The sequence below is a fragment of the Chiloscyllium punctatum genome, chromosome 22 (assembly GCF_047496795.1).
Source record: "Chiloscyllium punctatum isolate Juve2018m chromosome 22, sChiPun1.3, whole genome shotgun sequence".
Lineage (NCBI taxonomy): Eukaryota > Metazoa > Chordata > Chondrichthyes > Orectolobiformes > Hemiscylliidae > Chiloscyllium > Chiloscyllium punctatum.
Genome location: NC_092760.1, coordinates 71,463,107 through 71,487,047, shown reverse-complemented (window position 1 = coordinate 71,487,047; position 23,941 = coordinate 71,463,107). Strand labels below are relative to the sequence as shown.

The 23,941-nt window shown below is 41.1% G+C and overlaps 1 protein-coding gene across 1 annotated transcript in view; it reads right to left on the bottom strand.

Annotated features, from left to right (window-relative positions):
• caprin1b (cell cycle associated protein 1b) overlaps positions 1-23,941 on the bottom strand; it is a 111,051-nt gene that overhangs the window by 50,479 nt on the left and 36,631 nt on the right. Inside the window, exons 6-11 of the mRNA XM_072592640.1 lie at positions 22,160-22,297; positions 18,387-18,439; positions 17,707-17,793; positions 13,838-14,002; positions 5,805-5,913; positions 4,722-4,783 (exon numbers count right to left, since the gene is read on the bottom strand). Of these exons, the coding sequence (XP_072448741.1) occupies positions 4,722-4,783; positions 5,805-5,913; positions 13,838-14,002; positions 17,707-17,793; positions 18,387-18,439; positions 22,160-22,297 (614 nt within the window). The remainder of the gene's footprint in view (positions 1-4,721; positions 4,784-5,804; positions 5,914-13,837; positions 14,003-17,706; positions 17,794-18,386; positions 18,440-22,159; positions 22,298-23,941) is intronic.

Here is a 23,941-nt window from a genome sequence, read left to right as displayed (position 1 = left end):
TCCAAATTCCTCCACCCCCAACACATCGGCTCAGACGAGACATTCCACTCCCAAAGCATCCCAGATGTCTACCTGTTTCAAACAACATGCTTTTCCTCCCTCTATCATCCAGACAGCCCTCCATCGCACTACCTCCAATACCCATTCCACTGCTCAAACCACCCCCCACCCCCATGCAATAAAGACAGAGTCCCCTTGTCCCCATCTACCACCCCACCAGTCTCCGCATCCAACTCGTCATCCTGAAACACTTCCGCCAACTCTAATTAGACCCCAAGAACATCACCTCTTCCCCACCCCTCTCTGCCTTGCACAAGGACTGTTCCCTTTGACAGCCCTTGGTTTGTGTCGCTCTCCCCATTGAGCCCTCAGGTACCTTCCCCTGCAACCAGAAAAGATGCAAGACGTGCTGGCACATCACCCTCCGCGCCCCCCCCCCCCCCCCCCCCGCCCCAGGACTCCAAAAAGTCCTTCCAGGTGACAGAGGTTCACCTGCCTCTCTTCCAGCCTAGTTTACTGCATCAGGTGCTCCCGATGTGGTCTTCTTTACATCGGGGAGACCAAACGAAAATTTATGGAAAAGTTCATTGAGCATCTCAGCCGGGCCTGCAGGGGCCAACCGGACCTGCCACTCACCACCCATTTTAATTCCCCTTCCCACTCCCTTTCCAACATGACCATCCTTGACCTCCTCCATTTCCACAATGAGCCAAACCGCAAATTGGAGGGACAACACCGCATCTTCTGCCTGGGTAGCCTACAGCCCAGAGGATGCAACAGTGAGTTCTCCATTTTGAAATAAACTTCATTCCCTTCCCTCGACACCCTTCCCAGCCACTCCCCCACCCTTCCACTCCTCCTAGCCACCTACTGGATTCATTCCTCCCACTGACCAACCAGGTCATACCTTCTCCTTGTCTTCACATATCCCCACTTCACCACCCCCTTTATTTGTAGCTCCTCTTACACCCAACCCCAATCCTGAAGAAGGGCTATGTCCGAAAAGTTGACCTCTCCACGTCCTGATGCTTCTTGGCTTTCTGAATTCTTCTGGAAGCTGATTCGGGAAGCCAAACAAAGAGCATCATCACAACAAATACATCCAAAAAGGGGGAGGCCAAGCAAGCGCAATCCCAACAAGAGCTTCCAGACACTCGCCTGCTCCAAACTAAGAGAACTGACAATAAGAGAACTGCCGAGAAGCTCAGCAACCTGGCGCAGTTCAAAATCTCATTTTCCTCCATAGTGAGCTGAAAATCCCGAGACCCTAATGTTAGCTAGCAGGGAGGGGAAAACAGGTGTTGACAGTGCATTTGGACCAAGGGTAGGAAGTATGATTAAAGTTTCTGTAATTAGAACTATGACCTTTCGGGTCCATTGTGTTTAATACTGTACTTAATAGTTACTGTCCTCCACATAGTTTGTGTCAATTTCCCGGTTCATTGCATTTACCTATATTTCTTGTGTCATACTTACCTTTTGTATTGTAAAATAAACCCAGAAATTCTTTTGCCTTGTCTGCTGCCTTCATTTCACATTCCCTAACTAAGTCCAGTGTCTGGAACCAGGGGTCTGGAAGTGATTGGAACTGCTTAAAAATCCAAAAATTAATGATTGTGACCCAGAACTCTACGTTGTGTTTTCTGTCTTGGCTACCAAAGTAGATAACCTCCTAATTCTCCCCTTTGTATTGTATTTTCCAATTTTATTTTTACTCACTGACTGGACTTCAAATCCTCTTGAAGCACCCATTCATCTTTCTGACAAGTCATATTTTGACTAAGTGTTTTCTTTGAATTCACTCATGGTATGTGAGCATCACTGGTTGGATCAGCATGTGTCTACAACTTGCAAACATTTTACCTCAACATCAAATCCTTGATATAAATTGTGAATAATTGGTGCCCAAGCACTGATCCTTGCTATTAACAACATAACATTTGAAATAGGAGGAGGCGGCCAACTGGCCTGTTGAGACTGCTCTGCCATTCAGAGAGATCATGGTTCATGTTTTCGTGGACTCATCACACCCTGCCAATGTCAAAATGACAAATTTATTCCAATTCCCCACATACTGTTTATTAACCAGTTTTCAAATCCATGGCAGTATATTTCCCCTGATCCCACATCCTTGAAATTTAGTGACTGAGCTTTTAAATGGAACTTCAAAGTTATATGCATGCCTAAAGATACAACACTGGCCCTTCTCATCTATTCTGTTAATGTGACATCAATAAAACTCACGTTTTTGAGTTTGTACAAGGTTGGCTTCGTCTAATCCTATCACTTTTCGTCAAAGTGTATTCTTACCACATCCTAGATTATACGCTCCAGCATTTCCCTACCTGTACTGTTAGGTGCTATGTCAATAATTCCCTTTTCCTTTCACTCCCTTTCCTAAAGGGCAAGTTACATTGTTCAAACTTTCAATCTGCCAGAACTATTTTCAAGTCGATACATCTTTGAATACAAGCCCTATCACTATAGCTACCTATTGCACCACTCGGGTGGAGATCATCAGGCCCAGGGGACTTAGCTACTTCAATTCAAATTATTTTTTCTTGCATCCATTTTCATAATAATCACTGATAAGCACTTACAGTCCACTTTATGTTTCTCACTAATTGCCTCTCATATTCTATTTTCTCTTGCTTAATCCTTTTGTGGGTCCTGCTTCATAGATTTCCAAGGTGCTCCCAATCCTCAGGCTAACCCTTTAGTTCGGCTTCTTTATGTTAATGCTCCTTAGAACTAACAGTGTGAATTTCTTCGTTAGCCATTGTTGAAACAGTTGTCCTGATGGTTTCCTTGTGCATTAAAGGAATACATTTTTGTGACATATTATGGGCCAGTTTATGAAGTTCAACCATTAGCTGTCTACTGTCATACCTTTTACAAAAGTGCCTTAAACCAAATTAACCAATCTGAGACTCATACCTTCAATAACTTCCTTTGTTTAGATTTAAAACTCTAGTTTCTGACTGAAGAATTTTTGAGCATTAATTCAAAATTTTATATTATCATCAATCTTTTCTGCAGGCTTATTTACAAGATTACTAGCCCTTATATTGCACTTAATCTAAACTAGCAAGTTCCCTCACTGGTTTCTCAAGAAAGCCATCTTTTATACAGTTTCAACATTTCATCTTTTACATCGCTACTACCCATTTGGTTTAACCATTTTACATGCAATTTCAAATGCCCTGTGAATACTACAGTGCATATACATCTAATTTTCTGATTTTGGTTTGATGGATAACGGTCACATGTACTGAGGTACAGTGAAAAAAGGGTTTTATGGGCAGTTGTAATATACAAGTGCATCAGGATAACAGAACAGAGTGCAGGATATAATGCTGCAGCTGTCAAGAAGGTAGAGAGAGATGAACATTAACATCAAAGAGGTCCATGCAAAAGTCTGATTTATACTGTGATTTATGTTAACAGCCCTGTTTGGTCACCTATAAAATAAACTCTAGCAGTTTTGTGCCTCTCACTGTTTCTCGTTTCCAGCCAAACCAATTTAACATCTTCAAGTTTATAATTATGTTTACCTCTGATTACTGTCACATTGCTCTATTTAATTAGGAGTTACCTCACTACTTCTTGTCCAGGTTACTGCCTTGCCTGAATGTTATACACTTCTGTATATTCAGATCCCAACTTTGTTCCTTCAAGTCACTTCCCTTGAAAAGTTATCAGGTCATACATGTGCACTTCTTTTTGAGTTGACAATTTTTTTGTTGCCGATACTGGCAGCATTCAACGGCAGCCTCGAATTCAGTTCCGTTCCTTCTTTTGCAAACTCTGGCCTTATCTACTGTCATATGAGAGTTTGCAGTCACTAATTCTTCGCCCCAAAACTTGACTAGCATTATCTTTATTGTAACCTTGAAGCACTGTCTCATTTCCCTGTAAATTATTCAATCTTCCTCGACATGTTCCCCTCACTCTTCTATTTATTTCCAATCCCTCACTACCTCCTTAGATTTTGATTCACAAGAACACTGCCACTTCAAGTGAAGCCAGTCCCCATTTTCTCACGTACTGCTACCCAACGTCCCACAAACTGGAAGTGACTTTCCATCAGCAGTTTTTGGACGATTGTTTAATCTCTTAATTATCCTACACCAATTTGCACAGTGGCTGAGATAATAATCAACCAATAAACACCTCATTGTTCCTACTTGTTATTTTATTGTCTCGATCATCACATTGCACTTCAAGGAAAAACTTTGTGCTAGTCTTACCTATTTTCTTGGTACCTACATGGACCACAACAAGATCTTCTGTTTCCTTGTGCAAGTTGCCTTCCACAGTTGAGCAGATATCCTGAACTTGGATATAAAGAAGGCAACACAATCTTCTTAATTCTTGCTACTGCTGCACATGGTACTAACTACACCCCTGCTTATACTGGCCTATGCACTCACAACATTTATTTTTAACTAGCTGCATCTTAATGTCTTCTGGATCACAGTTAACATGCTTACCTACACTACAGCCCTTAAGTCTACTCCATACAAGCTGCAAGAACCTCAAATTTGTTGCTCAACAATTAGGGATGAGGGTCCTCCATTCCGACCTTCTCAATTCCCTTTTATGTCATCCGTGATCTTTCTTTATGTTTAACTTCTCTTTCTGTTCACTTAAAGCACATATGTTAATATTTTCGTGAGTGTTAGAATTCAAACGTCAGCCTATTAGAAAGATTAAATTACCGGTGTAGCTTCAGACTGAACAGGAACAGCATTAGGTTGACCATGTCTGGATTCACTGTGCACTAGAGAGAAAAAAAGCACTTAGAATTACAATTAAAATATTACAAGATCAGGAGAAACAGATTAGCATGAGAACTTGAGTCTCTGTAATTTCATCTAATAAAGTAAAATGCAAATCATATTATTGAATGAGTGAACCTGACGCCATGATAACTATGTTTTCTTAACATACTTGGGATGACAGAACTGTAGAAATTTTTATCTCAATGACACCTTTAACTTCATAAAATTCTCCAAGTGCTTCATAGAGCCTGAAAGCAAAATTGCAACTGCACCATATATGGAGTTGTCAGAGATTATGGCCCAAGGTTTGGTCAATGAGAGAGGTTTTAAGAAGGGTCTTTAAAAGGAGAAAGGTGAAAGGTTCTGGAGAGTTCCAGAAAGGTCCGGCTAAGGCATTGGCAGTCAAGAATGAGAATTTCAAGCTGACTTAATGTTATACATCAACGGCTCATCAGTATATTTAAAAGTGAAAAGGCTGAGGCAACAAAGGTTTGGGTAAGGGTTTAAGCAAGAGATGAAAGGAAGCAGGACTGAGGTGTGCCATGTTTAAGATAGAAACAAGCATTCTTAGGGATAGTGTGACCATGTAGTTTAGTATCTTAACACAGGATCAAATAGGTCAAAGATCAGAGACAGTATGTTGGCGCCAAGGAGCATCTTGAGTGTCATCAAGGAGAATGATAGAATGAGAACCAACAATGATACTTAACTGAAGAAATGCTCTGCTCATCTACAAGTAGTCTGACAATTTACTGACAGGGAGGAGTTAACAGCAGTGGTGACAAGAGTTTAAATTCGCTAGTGTATTTGAGAAAATGGATGATGTTTTGGATCATTTCACAAAGGGGAAAGCACATGAAATGTAAGACCAACAAAACAGACATAGGGGTTTCAATTCTACATGCCATTAGAAACCTAACTGATAGTTTCACAAAAGTTCTGAATTGAGGTTCTCTTCAAAAGGGAAAAAAAGCATTTTCTGGTTTACTGTTCAAACACAAAGCCTGTACAATCAACTACCTTGTGGACACATCATCTGGGGCATCTCCATGGATTGTGCTGTATTCATAGGTTGTGCTGAAACAATAGCAGGGTCAATTGTTTGACTCTCAAACTCTATCATCGATTCCTATTGGGGGAAAAAAAATACAAGTATGTGAAATATGTCCTGACAAAGTACAGCTCCAAACCATACAATCCATTTGGCATATTCAGCAAAGCTTTAATAAACTTCAACATAAAATAGGATATCGTTCCCAAACTATATAACACAGGCTTTGGGACCTGCTCAATTTCAGAACTAGAGAAATACTTAAAAAAACCTAAACTTTGCAATATGGCAGAAAAAAACCAACTGAGAGAGATCAAGTGGATTGCTTTTGTACCGAATCAGCACAGATATCCCAAGGGCCCAAATGGTCTCCCTGAATGCTGTATTTGGTTTGCGAGATGAAACACAGCACTTAGGCTAACTACCAACTCATTTCCCTTCCAAATCTAGATAGAGAAGAACAGGCCGACATGCTTTCCAGTTTGAAAATATTAGATCCCGTTGAAACAATTACTGTTACTATTGGACTATAAAGTTTTTTTATGTTATATAAAATATTTTGCAGCTTTTTCTGCAAATTGAAAATAAAACATATATTCACCATGGCCTTGAAACACATCAACATTTTCTTTTGCCTTGAAGGCAGTATCCAATACGAAAGTATACTTCTGTGGTTTGTAAAAGTTAATAATGCTCAAACTTTAAGAGGAAACTTGAATCATGTGACTTCCTTCCAAGATCTTACTTCACAGTTTTATCTTCATGTGCGTATCTGCATGCTGAAAATCAGAGTCTAACTTGGAAATTATCACAATCTAATCTTGCCTCAAAACAACTGCTTTTTAGCATTAACCTAACTGATTTTCTCTTGCTCCATTTTAAGAGCAATTCTTGAAATGCTGTAACCTAGCTGTTATGCTATCCAATTTCAGGTGAACCTTAGCTTACAATTAAACCAGCGACCTTCCTATTTTGTGCACCTCAACCTCCCACTAATCGATTAGAGCAACAAACAGGTAATAGAACTGCACAAGTAACTTAACTCACGTTGTGCATCTGGACATTCAAAGCACATCTGACATACAATAGACTGCTAAGTGAAATTAATACAAGTAGGATTAAAAGTTCAGGTAAAAATGTATTACATTTACAATATGAAAGAAAGTAGAAAGCAAAATGGACTTATTCTTTTAAAGATTGGACAACAGTTACTTTTCCATTTGATGGACCATTCCAGAACTTAAGGAATTTTTCAAACTTAGAATAAAATTCAGCAACCACTTAGGTTCCTAGCATCAAACTCTTCAGGATCTGGAGGGGAGTCAGCTCTCAAGTGTAATAACCATCTTGCCACTCCTTCCTTGATTAATTTAACTATCTCAATTTTCATGACTTGCACACCGTCAGGCACAAATACACCTAGAATCCCTTTTTGCCTTTTAGTCAAGGTAGGCACAAAATACCCATTTAGTTCACCTGCTCGCCCCCCACGTTTGACTATAGATTGCTCTGATTCTCTCTCAAGGGCCAAAACGCACTTAATCTGTGTGTTTAAAAATCGGCAGAAACTTCCGAAATCTACTTTTCTACTCCCAGAAAACTCTCTAGCAGTCTTTACCCTACTTATTGGACTTTTTGTCATTGCTTGCTCCTCCACAGATTCTGTTGCATGTTGTTGCTCATCTTTGAATCATGACGTACCTTTTCGCGCTATCTGATAGATGTTCGCAGGTAAAGGAACGGCTGGAAAATGGGAAGACTTCAGAAATGAGATAACAAGAATCCAGAGAAAGTATATTCCTGTCAGGGTGAAAGGGAAGGCTGGTAGGTATAGGGAATGCTGGATGACTGAAGATATTGAGGGTTTGGTTAAGAAAAAGAAGGAAGCATATGTCAGGTATAGACAGGATAGATCGAGTGAATCTTTAGAGTGTAAAGAAAGTAGGAGTATACTTAAGAGGGAAATCAGGAGGGCAAAATGGGGACATGAGATAGCTTTGGTAAATAGAATTAAGGAGAATCCAAAACGGTTTTTACAAATACATTAAGGACAAAAGGGTAACTAGGGAGAGACTAGGGCCCCTCAAAGGCGGCCTTTGTGTGGAGCCACAGAAAATGGGGGAGATACTAAATGAATACTTTGCATCAGTATTTACTGTGGAAAAGGATATGGAAGATATAGACTGTAGGGAAATAGATGGTGACATCTTGCAAAAATGTCCAGACGACAGAGGAGGAAGTGCTGGATGTCTTGAAACGGTTAAAAGTGGATAAATTCCCAGGGCCTGATCAGGTGCACCCTTGAACTCTGGGGGAAGTTAGTGAAGTGATTGCTGGGCCTTTTGCTGAGATATTTGTATCATCGATAGTCACAGGTGAGGTGCCGGAAGACTGGAGGTTGGCAAACGTGGTGTCACTGTTTAAGAACGGCGGTAAAGACAAGCCAGGGAACTATAGACCGGCGAGATTGACCTCAGTGGTGGGCAAGTTGTTGGAGGGAATCCTGAGGGACAGGATGTACATTTATTTGGAAAGGCAAGGACTGATTAGGGATAGTCAACATGGCTTTGTGCATGGGAAATCATGTCTCACAAACTTGACTGAGTTTTCTGAAGTAACAAAGATGATTGATGAGGGTAGAGCATTAGATGTGACCTAAATGGACTTCAGTAAGGCGTTCAACAAGGTTTCCCATGGGAGAGTGATTAGCAAGGTTAGATCTCATGGAATACAGGGGGAGCTAGCCATTTGGATACAGAACTGGCTCAAAAGGTAAAAGACAGAGGGTGGTGGGAGAGGGTTGTTTTTCAGACTGGAGGCCTGTGAACAGTGGAGTGCCACAAGGATTGGTGCTGGGCCCTCTACTTTTTGTCATTTACACAAATGATTTGGAAGTGAGCATAAGAGGTACAATTAGTAAGTTTGCAGATGACACCAAAATTGGAGGTGTCGTGGACAGCAAAGAGGGTTACTTCAGATTACAACAGGATCTGGACCAGATGGGCCAATGGGCTGAGAAGTGGCAGATGGCGTTTAATTCAGATAAATGCGAGGTGCTGCATTTTGGGAAGGCAAATCTTAGTAGGACTTCTACATTTAATGGTAAGGTCCTAGGGAGCGTTGCTGAACACTGTTGGAGTGCAGGTTCATAGCTCCTTGAAAGTGGAGTCACAGGTAGATAGGATAGTGAAGGCAGTGTTTGGTATGCTTTCCTTTATTGGTCAGAGTATTGCGTACAGGAGTTGGGAGGTCATGTTGCAGCTGGAAAAGGACATTGGTTAGGCAACTGTTGGAAAATTCCGTGCAATTCTGGTATCCTCCCGATCGGAAAGATGGTGTGAAACTTGAAAGGGGTCAGAAAAGATTTACAAGGATGTTGCCAGGGTTGGAGGATCTGAGCTACAGGGAGAGGCTGAACAGGCTGGGGTTGTTTTCCCTGGAGCGTCGAAAGATGAGGGGTGACATTATAGAGGTTTACAAAATTACGAGGGGCATGGATAGGATAAATAGACAAAGTCTTTTCCCTGGGGTCAAGGAGTCCAGAACTAGAGGGTATAGGTTTAGGGTGAGAGGGGAAAGATATGAGAGAGACCTAAGGGGCAACTTTTTCATGCAGAGGGTGGTACATGTATGGAATGAGCTGCCAGAGGATGTGGTGGAGGCTGGTACAATTGTAACATTTAAGAGGCATTTGGATGGGTATATGAATAGGAAGGGCTTGGAGGGATATGGGCCAGGTGCTGGCAGGTGGGACTAGATTGGGTTGGGATATCTGGTCGGCGTGGACGGGTTGGACCGAAGGGTCTGTTTCCATGCTGTACATCTCTGACTCTATAACTATTCAAGGTTGATTCATTCCTTCAAGTTCTTTCTTAATTAAATGTATGTATCACTTACATACATTCTGAAATATCTCCTGAAATTTCTGCCATTGCATATCTGCTCACGTATCCCATACCCTAATACACCAGTTCACTTTAAAACTCAAATTCATGCTTTCATAACTGCCTTTAATTAAGGTAATCCATACAAAATGTAGCATCAACATTAAATCCCATCTACTAAGTAATCCTGAGGACTCAAGAATTATGTTAATCAACACAGCACCGTGTATTAGGCCTGCAGTGGGACACACTTCGACTACTACCCTTAGCACTGCTCTGTGCTGATAGTAAGAACATCTGCACCTGAGTCTGTTTCAACTCAACAAATAGGTGACAATCATTCTCAATGCACCAGAGTCAACTTTGGTTAAAATTTCAACAAAGATGTTATTCATCACTGACTGAGGTCTTCGCCAGGGTAACATCTCTATCAGAGTCCACTTGCAACCCAATCAGCACTCTTCTTTCTCCCAACACAATTTTTGTTTTACCTTGCTATTTCTTGCAAATTGTCCTGAAGAGTGCAAAGTGAACAGCTTCGACAAAACATCTTTTTTTTCAGCAATGTTTACATTTGATATGACTAAATACAAAGTTAAAATACCAGCCTCAGACTCATTCTTCTCTCCCTCAAATGTACAATGATACTCAACCATATAAATGACCACTGTAACCATGCAGACTGGCTAATGTGGTCATGAATTAATCTTGTCTCATTGCACAGAAAGACTTAACAGCAATTTAGATTTGTTCAATATATCATAGCAGTTGCATGACACTATGATCTTGTGCTATAAATTCGGTGTCTTATGATCCTGCCCCACTAGCTACCTGACAAAAGAGCAGCGCTCCGAAAGCTAGTACTTCCAAACAGACCTGTTGGACTATAACCTGGCGGTCTGAGATTTTTAACTCATTGCACATGAGCTGATCTAGTATCTGACTCTATGGTTGGCTCTATAACATGCAGCTCTAAGAAACTCTCAAAACTACCATGCACACCTTTGCCAACCCAAGTCAAACAATGTTTATTAAAATCACCCATGATTATCACTGCACATGTCCCAAGTCCCAACCATTGTATAACGAACCAGAATTGGTCAGTGACCTCGAAGTGAAGGAGCCATTGGGAAGTAGTGACCATAATACAATAAGCTTCAATCTGCAATTTGAGAGGGAGTGGGTACAATCGGAAGTGACAATATTTCAGTTGAATAAAGGGAAATATGGAGCTATGAGGGAGCAACTGGCCAAAGTTCAATGGTGCAATACCTTAACAGGGAAGACCATGGAGGAACAATGGCGGATATTTCTGTGTATAATGCAGAAGTTGCAGGATCAGTTCATTCCGAAAAGGAAGAAAGATCCCAGGAGGAGACATGGGCGGCCGTGGCTGACGAGGGAAGTAAAGAAACATATAAAGTTAAAAGAGAAAAAGTATAACTTAGCGAAGATAAGTGGGAAAACTGAGGACTGGGAAGCTTTTAAAGAACAACAGAGGATTAGTAAAAAGGAAATACGCAGAGAAAAATTGAGGTACGAAGGTAAACTGGCCAAGAATATAAAGGAGGATAGTAAAAGCTTTTTTAGCTATGTCCAAGGCAAAAAAATGGTTAGGACAAAAATTGGGCCCTTGAAGACAGAAACAGGGGAATATATTACTGGGAACAAAGAAATGGCAGAGGAATTAAATGGGTACTTCAGATCTGTGTTCACTGGGGAAGACACAAGCAATCTCCCTGAGGTAACAGTGGCTGAAGGACCTGAACTTAAGGGAATTTCTATTTGCCAGGATTTGGTGTTGGAGAGACTGTTAGGTCTCAAGGTTGATAAGTCTCCGGGACCTGATGGCCTGCATCCCAGGGTACTGAAGGAGGTGGCTCGGGAAATCGTGGATGTGCTGGTGATTATTTTCCAGAGTTCAATAGAATCCGGGTCGGTTCCTGAGGATTGGAGGGCGGCTAATGTTGTGCCACTTTTTAAGAAGGGTGGGCAGGAGAAAGCAGGAAATTATAGACCAGTTAGTCTGACCTCAGTGGTGGGAAAGATGCTGGAGTCTATTATAAAGGATGAAATTACGGCACATCTGGATAATAGTAACAGGATAGGACAGAGTCAGCATGGATTTATGAAGGGGAAATCATGCTTGACTAATCTTCTTGAATTTTTTGAGGATGTAACTCGGAAGATGGACGAGGGAGATCCAGTGGATGTAGTGTACCTGGACTTTCAGAAAGCTTTTGATAAAGTCCCACACAAGAGGTTAGTGAGTAAAATTAGGGCACACGGTATTGGGGGCAAAGTACTAGATTGGATAGAGAATTGGTTGGCTAATAGGAAACAAAGGTTAGTGATTAACGGCTCCATTTCGGAATGGCAGGCAGTGACCAGTGGGGTACCGCAGGGATCGCAGCTTTTTACAATATATGTAAATGATATAGAAGATGGTATCAGCAATAACATTAGCAAATTTGCTGATGATACAAAGCTGGGTGGTAGGGTGAAATGTGATGAGGATGTTAGGAGATTACAGGGTGACCTGGACAAGTTAGGGGAGTGGGCAGATGCATGGCAGATGCAGTTTAATGTGGATAAATGTCTGGTTATCCACTTTGGTGGCAAGAACAGGAAGGCAGATTACTACCTCAATGGTATCAAATTAGGTAAAGAGGCTGTTCAGAGAGATCTGGGTGTTCTTGTCCACCAGTCAATGAAGGCAAGCATGTAGGTACAGCAGGTCGTGAAGAAGGCTAATAGCTTGCTGGCCTTCATAACAAGAGGCATTGAGTATAGAAGCAAAGAGGTGCTTCTGCAGCTGTACAGGGCCCTGGTGAGACCACACCTGGAGTACTGTGTACAGTTCTGGTCTCCAAATTTGAGGAAAGACATTCTGGCTATTGAGGGAGTGCAGCGTAGGTTCACGAGGTCAATTCCTGGAATGGCAGGATTGCCTTACACGGAAAGACTGAAGCGACTGGGCTTGTATACCCTTGAGTGTAGAAGACTGAGAGGGGATCTGATTGAAACGTATAGGATTATGAAAGGATTGGACACTCTGGCAGTAGGAAACATATTTCCGCTGATGGGGGAGTGCCGAACCAGAGGACACAACTTAAAAATACGGGGTAGACCATTTAGGACAGAGATGAGGAGAAACTACTTCACCCAGAGAGTGGTGGCTGTGTGGAATGCTCTGCCCCAGAGGGCAGTGGAGGCCCAGTCTCTGGATTCATTTAAGAAAGAATTGGATAGAGCTCTTAAAGATAGTGGAGTCAAGGGTTATGGAGATAAGGCTGGAACAGGATACTGATTGGGAATGATCAGCAATGATCATATTGAATGGCGGTGCAGGCTCGAAGGGCTGAATGGCCTACTCCTGCATCTATTGTCTATTGTCTATTGACATTACTTCCTGAATACTCCCAGCCTACACCATAGTTACTGTTCAGAGACCACAACATTGATCATACTGACCCAGTGACAATTTTCCTGCGGCATAGATAGTAATACAGAAATTATCTTTAATGCTTTCCAACTAACTGCTCTCACGCACCCAGCAAATCTCTCAGTGTTACCTAGATAGAGCACAGATCAAAACTAGATCCATTTCCCCTTGCTCCAAATTTGATTTACAGATTTGAGATGTCCTAAACTATAGCCTCTGCGAGACAGGCCCTTTGCTGTGAAAGCACACTGGCCTAGACCACTGCGACAGGCCTTTTAACTCACCCTACTTTGATGACACCCTGCAGCACAATATGTTCAGTTTACTCATGCGCCATGGACTTCTTGATATCACCAACCAAGCTACAGGTTCCTCATAACCATGCTACAAATTGGATCCACATATCTGCCCACACATATTTTCTCCTTGGAGGAGGAAGTAACTATCAAATATTTAACCAAGGAGTGTGACTAAATCTGCATCATGGTACACCATTTCCAAACCTTGGATTCCAACTTAACAAATGAGTCCAAGTTCTTCAAGTTGCATACACTTGACAATGCTTGCTGCATATCACACTACTATTCTGCTGACTTTTACACATTAAGAAAAAATCAAAGTTTTCAACATTGCTTTTAAGCCCTTTAATGATAGAAATCAGAATGTTGTTTACCTGTATGAAGTTGAAAGTTCCTTGCATTTGTGCCATAAGGTCTTGTACTCTCTGCCTTCTCACCAAAGGGTCTGAGGGAGGAACAGTGTTCAGTGCATGGTTTTCAGTTACTATAGGTGGCTGTACCTGTTGTTGTTGTGGCTGTTGTTGCAGTGAATTTATAACCTACATAACAGAAGGTGCATAACAAAGAATTTATACCATTCTACTTTGATCAACAGTAACTAATCCCTGAATTAAACACACAAGAACAAAAGATAATTTTGCAATGCCCTAGAAACAAATCTGACTTATTATCCAACATCAAAATGAGAACCTTAACTTTTCAATACGTTTCTTTGTTGATCATTTGAAAGATATAGTTATTTTAATATTTTAGCACAAGTTTCACAAATTTAAAATCCTAGATGCAACATGTTTGAATTACGCATGAGCCCAGCTAGTTTTCCAGCAAAGATTTAGTAAGATTTCAAATTGGCAGTCATCCCAAATGGCGTCATGCAAAGACTTGGTACAGCAGTTACCAAAGAGATGCACAGATCTACAGATTCAGGCACACGGTGCTATCACCTGATCTAAGCATCTGCACTACAATTTGTAATGTAAATATACTTGCATTACACAAGGCTTAAAAATCCACAGATCCTATTTCAGATTGCTATTCAGTCAGAACGAAAATGAAACAAGAAAGAATATTCCACAGATAATGGTGCATGCTATAGAAAAATAGCCAACCACTCACCATCCACTTGCACATTTTACTCGAGTAATACAGCACAGAAACATACCTTTCAGTCTAACATATCCTTGCTGACCAGGTATACTAAAATGAAGTCGTCCCACTTGCCTGCATTTGGTCTATACTCCTCTAAACTCTTCCTATTCATTTGTGGCATACAGCATGGAAACAGACCCAGCAGTTGAACCAGTCCATACCAAACATAATCGCAAACTATATTAAACCCACCTGTCTGCTCCTGGCCCATATCCCTTCAAACCTTGCCTATTCATGTACTTCTTCAAATATCTTTTAATTATCGTCATTGTATCCACATCCACTACTTCCTCAGCAGGTTCATTCCATACACACACACCACCTCTGTTTAAAATATTTGGCTCTCATGTCTTTTTGAAACCTCTATGATTTCATCTTAAGGATGCGCCTTAAAGATGGCACATGCTAGAGATAAGCTGCTGAGGACTTCTGCAACAATATATATTTTCGAAGACCAATTTTTCTTGTTTCATTCACTCATGGGACCTCTGGTTACCCCCGAGAACATGGCGGCGAGCTTTCTTCTTAAACCGTTGCAGTCGTTGTGCTGAAGGTTGAACCACAATGTCTTTCAGAATTCCAGGATTTTGACCCAACAGCCGTGAAGGAATGGTGATATAATTCCAAGTCAGGATGGTAAGTGGCTTGGAGGATCTAAGGATCACTGGTAAATTTCTGCAGTGCAACCTGGAGCTGGCACATGCTGTTGCTGCATGTCAGTGATGGAAACAACGGATTTGTCAATGTGGTGCCGATGACGATGACAATGACGATGACGATTGCTGCTGGAGTTGCACCCATCCAGGCAACTGGGGAGCATGCTGTCATAATTCTGACCCGAGCCCCGTAAATCATCCAAATATCTTTCACATGTTGTAATTGTACCCATTTCCACTATTTCCTGTGGCAGCTCATTCCACACACTCATCACACTCTGTCAAAGAAGCTGCCCCTCAGGCAACTTTCCCCTCTCCCATTAGACTTACATCCTAGGGAAAAGGCTTTAGGTTTTCACCTTATCTATGCCTCTCGTGATTTTATAAACCTCTACAAGATCATCCCTCACCAGCCCAAAGGCTCAAAGTGCTTCTGGAATTGTAACCCCATTGCCCTAGCCAAATTATAAGCAGCCACAAAGGAAACACAGGCTAGTTAAAAATTGTGTCACATTCCGTGATGAGTACAAGACAGCAAATTGATAACAAATATAAAAAACAGAAAGGAAAACATTTGCATGGTGACGCTCTCTCTATACAGGAAAAACAGGCTGAGGTATTGCACCAAAATTTTTGGGGGATAATTGGTGTATTCTTGATGGCAACGTCTCCACCAACTACATCAGCCTACTTGCCAAACAAACCCCTCATTCAGTCATAGAGTAATCAAGATGTATACCACGGAAACAAACCCTTCAGTCCAACTTGTCCATGCCGACCAGATATCCCAACCCAATCTAGTCCCATCTGCCAGCACCTGGCCAATATGCCGTGAAAGCCCTCCTGTTCATATACCCATCCAGATGCCTTTTATATGTTGCAATTGTACTAGCCTCCACCACTTCCTCTGGCAGCTCGTCCCATTCATGAACCACCCTCTGCATGATAAGGTTTGCCCTTAAGTCTCTTTTATATTTTTCCTCTCTCACCCTAAACTGATGCCCCCTCAAGTTTAAGTTCACCCACCCCAGGAAAAAGAACTGGTCTAGTTATCCTATCCATGCCCTTCAATTTTATAAACCTCAATAAGGTGACCCCTCAGCCTCCAATGGACAAGGGAGAACAACCCCAGCCTATTCAACCTCCCCCCATAGTTCAAATCCCCAAATCCTGGCAGCATCTTTGTAAATCTTTTCTGAACCCTTTTAAGTTTCACAACAACTTTCCAATAGGAAGGAGACCAGAATTGTACGCAATACTCCAAAAGTAGCCTAACCAATGCCCTGCATAGCCACAACATGACCTCCCAACTCCTGCACTCAATACTCTGACCAATAAAGGAAAGCATACCTTCTTCACTGTCCTATCTACCTATGACTCTACTTTCAAGGAGCTATGAACCTGCACTCCAAGGTCTCTTTGTTCAGCAACACTTCAGAGAACCTTACCATTAAGTGTACAAGTCCTCCTAAGATTTGCTTTCCCAAAACGCAATACCTCGTATTTATCGGAATTAAACTCCATTTACCACTCCTCATCCTCTTGGCCCATGTGATCAAGATCCCATTGTAATCTGTGATAACCTTCTTTGCTGTCGACTACAATTTTGGTGTCATCTGCAAACTTACTAACTGTACCTCTTATGCTCACATCCAAATCATTTATATAAATGAAGAAAAGTAGTGGACCCAGCACCAATCCTTGTGGCACTCCACTGGTCACAGGCCTCCAGTCTGAAAAACAACCCTCCACCACCGCCCTCTGTCTTCTACCTTTGAGCCAGTTCTATATCCAACTGGCGAGTTCTCCCTGTTTTCCACGAGATCTAACTTTGTTAACCAGTGTCCCATAGGGAGTCTTGTCGACCGCCTTACCGAAGTCCATACAGATCACATCTACCACTCTGCCCTCATCAATCCTCTTAGTTACTACTTCAAAAAACTTCTTTTTGCAAGTAAAATACTGTGAATGCTGGCTATCTGCAACAAACACAGAATGCTCCAAAAAATCATCAGGTCTGGCAGCATCTGTCAACAGACAATTATTTTAGACATGCAACATTACACCAGCATTATGTGTGTTACTACCCTCTATTTCTTTCCTACACAGTATAAATCATTCTTCTGTTTGACATTTTATGATCTTTGTCTGTCCTGGAGTGCAAAATGAAAATCTTCAACAGCATGCCAATTCTTTGAAAAAAGGCAAATATTAACTTAAAGTCTTTCAAAAGCTCCATAAAGGCATCTGAAGATAGATTTTATGAAATCTGTAATCAAAACAAGGAACCCAAAATAAACCCACGTCATACAATAAAAAAACTTGAACGTCACTGTAGTTAGTTTCAGCTTTGTAGAAGGAACTGAATGGACTAGAACGCAACAAATTTTCATCTACTTTTCCAAAGCAGCTTATTTGTTAATTGCAAAATCAGTTACCTCAACAGTTTCTGTGTTCCATTCATCAGTTTGCTCTTTCTGACTGCTGCTGAACTGCGACTCCGCAATGAACTGCCTGTTCACAAACTGGAAAACAAATTGACTTGTTTTAAAAATATAACATCAACCAAACTATTAGGGACAGTAATTCCCAACACCACGTTGTTTAGTGTGTACAGGATAATTTTACACCCAAGGAAAACACAACAAAAGTTAATTATACCATTTGCTTAAAGCATGGGGTCTTAACACTACCATACAAAAACCTTACTTATTTTCCTTTTGTTAAAGGAGAAAACAGGAGTTCTCTCATTAAGAAGGGGAATGATATGCAGCAACTCTCTTACTTCAGGTTAAAGCTCGACATACAATTCAACTTTATTTCAATGAATCAGTACAGTTATTACTGCCTAATACCTCTCTTGATAATGAAATAACATGGTTTATTCAACATGTCCACTGCCGTTTGTTTCAGTGAGGAATGGCACATCACAAATGTGATGCAAATTAAAACCACAGCCAAATCAGAAGAAAAATCAAGAGCTAAAAAATGTGTATATGGAGGCACTCCTGTGCTTATACTGATGGACTAATATACTATGTTTTTGTGGCTTGCATACCTAGACATTCTATTCCAAAGTTTGTAATCGATCTTGGCTTATACAGTAATTGCCACTCACCTCTCTTGCTTCAACATCAGTTTGCTCCACATATTCTTCAACTGCTTCAGGTTCTGCAAAAGTATTAAAATAATGCAAACTTTAAAGTTTTAAAAAAGTCACACTGAAAAAGAACAAAAGCAATGAACTGCTCACCATGAATCAATGCAATGTAACACTGCAGAGTACAAAAGCAGAGTTAAGACAATTTTGTTGTTTTTGGACTCTCTCAAAAGGAAAAACATGGAATGAACATGGACAGAATACTTTGTAAGTTACATACCAAGAAACCTGGGAGACTTGTTGGTTATGTGACAAGAGGGACTCCCAAGTCCTGAGACTCAGTGGAACAAAGGCAATGTTCACTGCTGTCAATAGTGTAAAAACCATTGTTCTGACTGTGGAGAGACTGTTAGTTTCTAAGATTCACATGGAAGGATCAGTGTTGTCATGCCTCAATCAGTTGGAATTAAATCTACAGTTTAAACTACAAGATGGAAGGCAACTGAATTCTAGAGAGCAACTAAGTAACATTTCTATCTGGATGTAAACTCCTGTGATTCTGATGACGATGGAGAGGGACTTTTGAGAGGGGAAAAGAGGCCACAAGTCACTTCAGTACAGGATTACCCAAAATATTACATAAACTCAACAAAGTCACCAAGAATGTGACACAGTGCAAATCCTGCACTCTGAGCAGAGAAAATACCATATGATCTGGTTCACCACCCACAACACAACTTGGAGCTCACACTCAGAATGAAGAGTCCACGTCATGAGAATTTCAAGCAAGGCAAAAGATTATCCATAGCTTCAGCTAAAGAGGAGGAACTTTACGTGTAACCTTCATAGTAAAACTCAGGCTGGGAAGAATAAGTTATCTGGTCGCAAATCATATCAAGTCAACAACAGCTTCAGAATGGTTACAGAAGAATTAAGTATTCATTTAAACGGCAAAGATTTGTGTAACTGTGATATGGGAATATAAAAGACAGTTTTGTTTTCGTAATTGAATCGAGGTTGCCAAGAAATATTGCATACCCCAATGTTTTATACAATAAAAGTGAAGGTTACAAGGTGCAGAAAGTAAAGCCTCCATGTATGGGCAGAGACAATGCCTAAAAAGGGTCCTCTGATTGGCAAATGCGAGTGGAGTCCTGCAGGGATCTACACTGGGGCTTCAACTTTTCCAGTTTTATCAATCACTTCAACGAGAGCATGGGAGCTAAATTTTGATATAATAGAAGTAGGTGGGAGACCATGTTGCAAATAAAATTCAAGAGCTTGCATACAGATTAAGTGAGTCAGGTAAACTCTGGGAGATGAACTATGGTGCAGAAAACTGCAAAGTTGTTCACTTCAACAAGAATCATGAAAAACAGTATTCTTTTAAAATGAGGAAAAGAGTGAAAATCTGAGATGTTGAGGGATTCCAGGATTCTCATACTCGAGTCACAAAAGCCATAATCCAAACACGTGCAGGTAGGTGATGTGTAGGTTAGGTGCATTAATCAGGGGAAAATATAGAGTAAGAGAGTAGGGGAATGGGTTTGGGTGGATCACTGTTCAGAGGGTCGGCGTGGACTTGTTGGGTCAAAGGGCCTGTTTCCACACTGGAGGGATTCTATGAAAAGGTTAGCATGCAGGCAGAAAACACAAATCAGGGGAACTAACAAGATGCTGATCATTATCACAAGTCATACTGATTGTAAAACTAACAAGACAAAAACCAAGAGCTGCAGGTGCGGGAAACCTGAAACAAAAGCAGAACTAACTGAACATCTCAGCAGGCCTGGTAGCATCTGTGGAGAGAAATCAGAGTTAATGTTTCAGGTCCAAAGGCCGTTCTTTAGAACTAATGGGAGCTAGGGAAAGGATTTTTTTTTTAAAAACAGAAAATGGAATGGGGGTGGATGAGAGAGTGGTGGGGAAGAAATAAACAGTAGGTGGATATCGAGCCCCAGAAGAGACAGAAAAGACATTTGGACATACAAAGGAGTAGTTCCAAGTTAGATTGGGGGAATTAACAGCTGCTAATGGGGACTATTATTGGCTGACAACAATTAGTGCGTGATAGCAGCCCATGAGATGACAAGGTCTGGTGTGTGAGGGTGAGGGAAAGCATGCCTAAAAATTGTTAAACTCAATAAGTCGTCCCAAAGGCTGCGGCTGGAAAATGAGGTCTTGTCCTTCCCACTTGCACTGAGCTTCACTGGAGCACTGCAGCAAGCCTGAGACAGAGATATTGGCCGGAGAACACGGGGATGTGAAGTGGCGAGCAAATGATAACTCACGGTCTTTTTTGTGGACAGAACGTAGGCATCCTGCAAAGTGGTCACAAAGTCTGTACTTCATTTCCTTCATATCGAGGAGACCACATTGTGAGCAGTGAATACAGAAAACTGGACTGAACAAAGTGCAGGTAAACCACTGCTTCACCTACAGGTGGTTTGGGGCCTTGGATAGTGAGGAGGGAAGTAGTAAACAAGCAGGTGTTACACCTTCCACGATTACAAAGGAAGATGTCATGTTTCAGTTATACAGTGCACTGGTGAGACCTCATTGTTAATACCGTGTTCAGTTTTATCTGTCTACTTTTAGATTAGATTAGATTCCCTGCAGGGTGGAAACAGGCCCTGTGACCCAACCAGTCCACACCGACCCTCCAAAGAGCAACCCATCCAGACCCATCTCTCACTGACCGACGCAACTAACACTATGGGGAATGTAGCATGGCCAATTCACCTGACTGCACATCTTTGGACTGTGGGAGGAAACTGGAGCACCTAGAGGAAACCCACGCAGACACAGAGAGAATGTGTAAACTCCACACAGACAGTTGCCAGAGGCTGGAATCAAACCTGGGGCCCTGGTGCTGTGAGGCAGCAGTGCTAACCACTGAGCCACCGTACTTGAAAGGAAGATGTCAACATTTTGGAGGCAGTTCACAGGAAGTTGACCAGATTAAAACCTGAATCGAGCAGGTTGCCCTCGGAGGTTAAGTTGGACAAATCAAGTGCTTTTCCAGTGGATTTTACAAGAGAGGGATGACTTGCTTTTACTGTAAAAGATTCCAAATGGTCCTGACTCTACACATATAGAAGTGTTCTCTTATGCATCAGTCCAGAGGGGCATTGTTTTAAAACCCAAGGGACTGCCCTTTTCAATTAGAGACATGGAAAATTATTTCTCTCAGAACTGCCCAAATTTGGAATTTTGCCTCAGGTGATGGAAACAAGGTCATGAAATATCTTCTCAGCACAAGTGGATCGATTCCCTTGCCCAACAAAAAACTATGGAGAGTAGATGGGAATGTGCTATTCCAAATGGAAACTGATCAACTATGATCTTATGAAACCATGGAAGAGGATATACAAATGGATTACTTCTGCTCCAATCTTGTCCAGTCTGTTGATGTGCAATCAAAGCTTAAATCTTGTCATGAGGTCCTTTTGATCAGTGGAGAATTAATGTTTTTCTGAGCTTTTGATTCTGATATTTAACAAATTGGTAGGACTCCTCCAGGATTTAAATACATGGGCTGATCGAGATACATATATTAAAACACTTGGTTAATGTGTAAAAGATTAATGATTAGGAATGATGGCGTAACTGATTTTCTCATTCCAAAACTTAGTTAACCATGGCATTAGGTTAGTGACTGACTTTGGAAAATATTTTGTACTCAGCTCAATGAGCAGATACTATGAAACCAAGTGTTGTGTATACTCAAACTCAGACATTTAAAACGCAAGTATCCTATATAACAACAAATGACCATATTTGTTTTATACCTGGTTCTGGAGGCTGTTCTTCAACAGGTAAGGGCGATGGTTCTTCTTCTTCTTCACACACACCATTCTGATGATTATGAATGCTGTCAAAGTAGCCACTCTGTAGGAGTCGGTTGACAATTGTCTTCAAGCTCTTGTCTGGAAATTAGAGAAATTGTCTCAGTTTTTCACTAGTCCACAGAAAATCCCTTACTAATTTATCAGACTCAAAGGGCCAAACATCCTACTCTTGCTTCTAATTTTTATGATCTTATCCAGCACACCTTCAGCTAATGGACTTCATCCGACCATGCCCAATTGTTAGACTGTGTTCTTATTTGCAATTTTGGACCATGAAATAGCATCAAGCTCTAAGTGAGCTTGATATAACTTCATTCAGCAAATGGCATGTGCTGTGAAAAGTAATAATTATCAGTTCAAATGATAATCCGTTGCAGTCCTTTACATTCAAATTCCAGACCCAGTTCCAAAACTAAAAGCCTGACCCACTCCATTTCTCCAAAAGGGGAAAAGATTGCAACAAATCTAAATTAAAGCTCAATCCTGGAAATGTTAGCCAAATACTCCAGTGAAAAAAGTATTGCAGGTAGCAATATACACACACACACACACATATCAAAATATTACTTAAAAAGCTTAACTAAGCTCATTACAGTGGCAGAGCTTCAGCAATTAATATCAACCTATTTTGTGGAACAATTTACTTGAGGCAGTAACACTTTCTCACTGACTAGAATTAGAGAAATGAAGTCGACAGGCCAGAAGTCTGACATGAATACAATGAGCACCGTGCAAAAAAAAACTTGCAAAAGATAAACAATATTCAAATTAAAACCCAAGTATTGGTGATGCTGGAATTCTGAAATAAAAACAAAAGTGCTAGAGAAATTCAATTGGGTCCAGCAGCATCGATGGAGAAAGAAATAAATTAACCTTGACCAGTCAACATGGCTCTTTGAAACCAAGGTTAAGTTTCACATTGTTGATTGGATAAAACATCTTAATTTATCTTCTAGAAAAAGTTTCTAGTAAGTGTAATGAGGACACAGAGGTTGACCTCAGAATATAAATTCCCTGGTTAGGGGTGTTAATCTGGTCCAATCAGGGAGCCCACACTCTCAAGGAGCTAGACTAGTGCCAAGGCCTTTCCATGTGCAAATAAAACATAACTTGGAAAACGAGATAACGGTCTCTGGAATTATTTCAGTGACACCAAAAGTAAAGCTCACTCCTGAAGCAACTCACTCACAACAGTTATCTGAGTTCAGTAAGTATTTCTGCCATTATTTGGGGAGCTTGACTCATTCGACCCTGCCAAAGACTGGGCCCAGTCTGCAGGAAAATGTCTTTGGGGGTAATGAAAAACAAATAATTCTGCTGACAGCTTGTGGATCCACAACCTTTTGCATTATTAGGAGCCTAAATTTCCTTTTAGATACCAAAGCTTTTCAAGAGTTAATGGATTCTGTGAAAGAACACAATGACCTCAAACCACCTCTCATTTTGAGATGCAATTGGTTTTACTCAGCAACTCGAGAACCAGGGGAATCTGTATTGGGATTTCTGACTAGGTTCAGACAACTGGTAGAGGCATGAGACTTTGGTTTAACACTTAATGTACTGACACAGGTTGGCATGTGGGATTCATGATGTAAACATCCAAAAGCACCTACTAGCTGAAGCCCAACTAGACTTCTAAGCAGGCACTACAACCAGGTTTATCACTCAAAAAAGCACATGGAGCAGGGTATTCCGATGGAAGTGAACAACCTTACCAGTTCA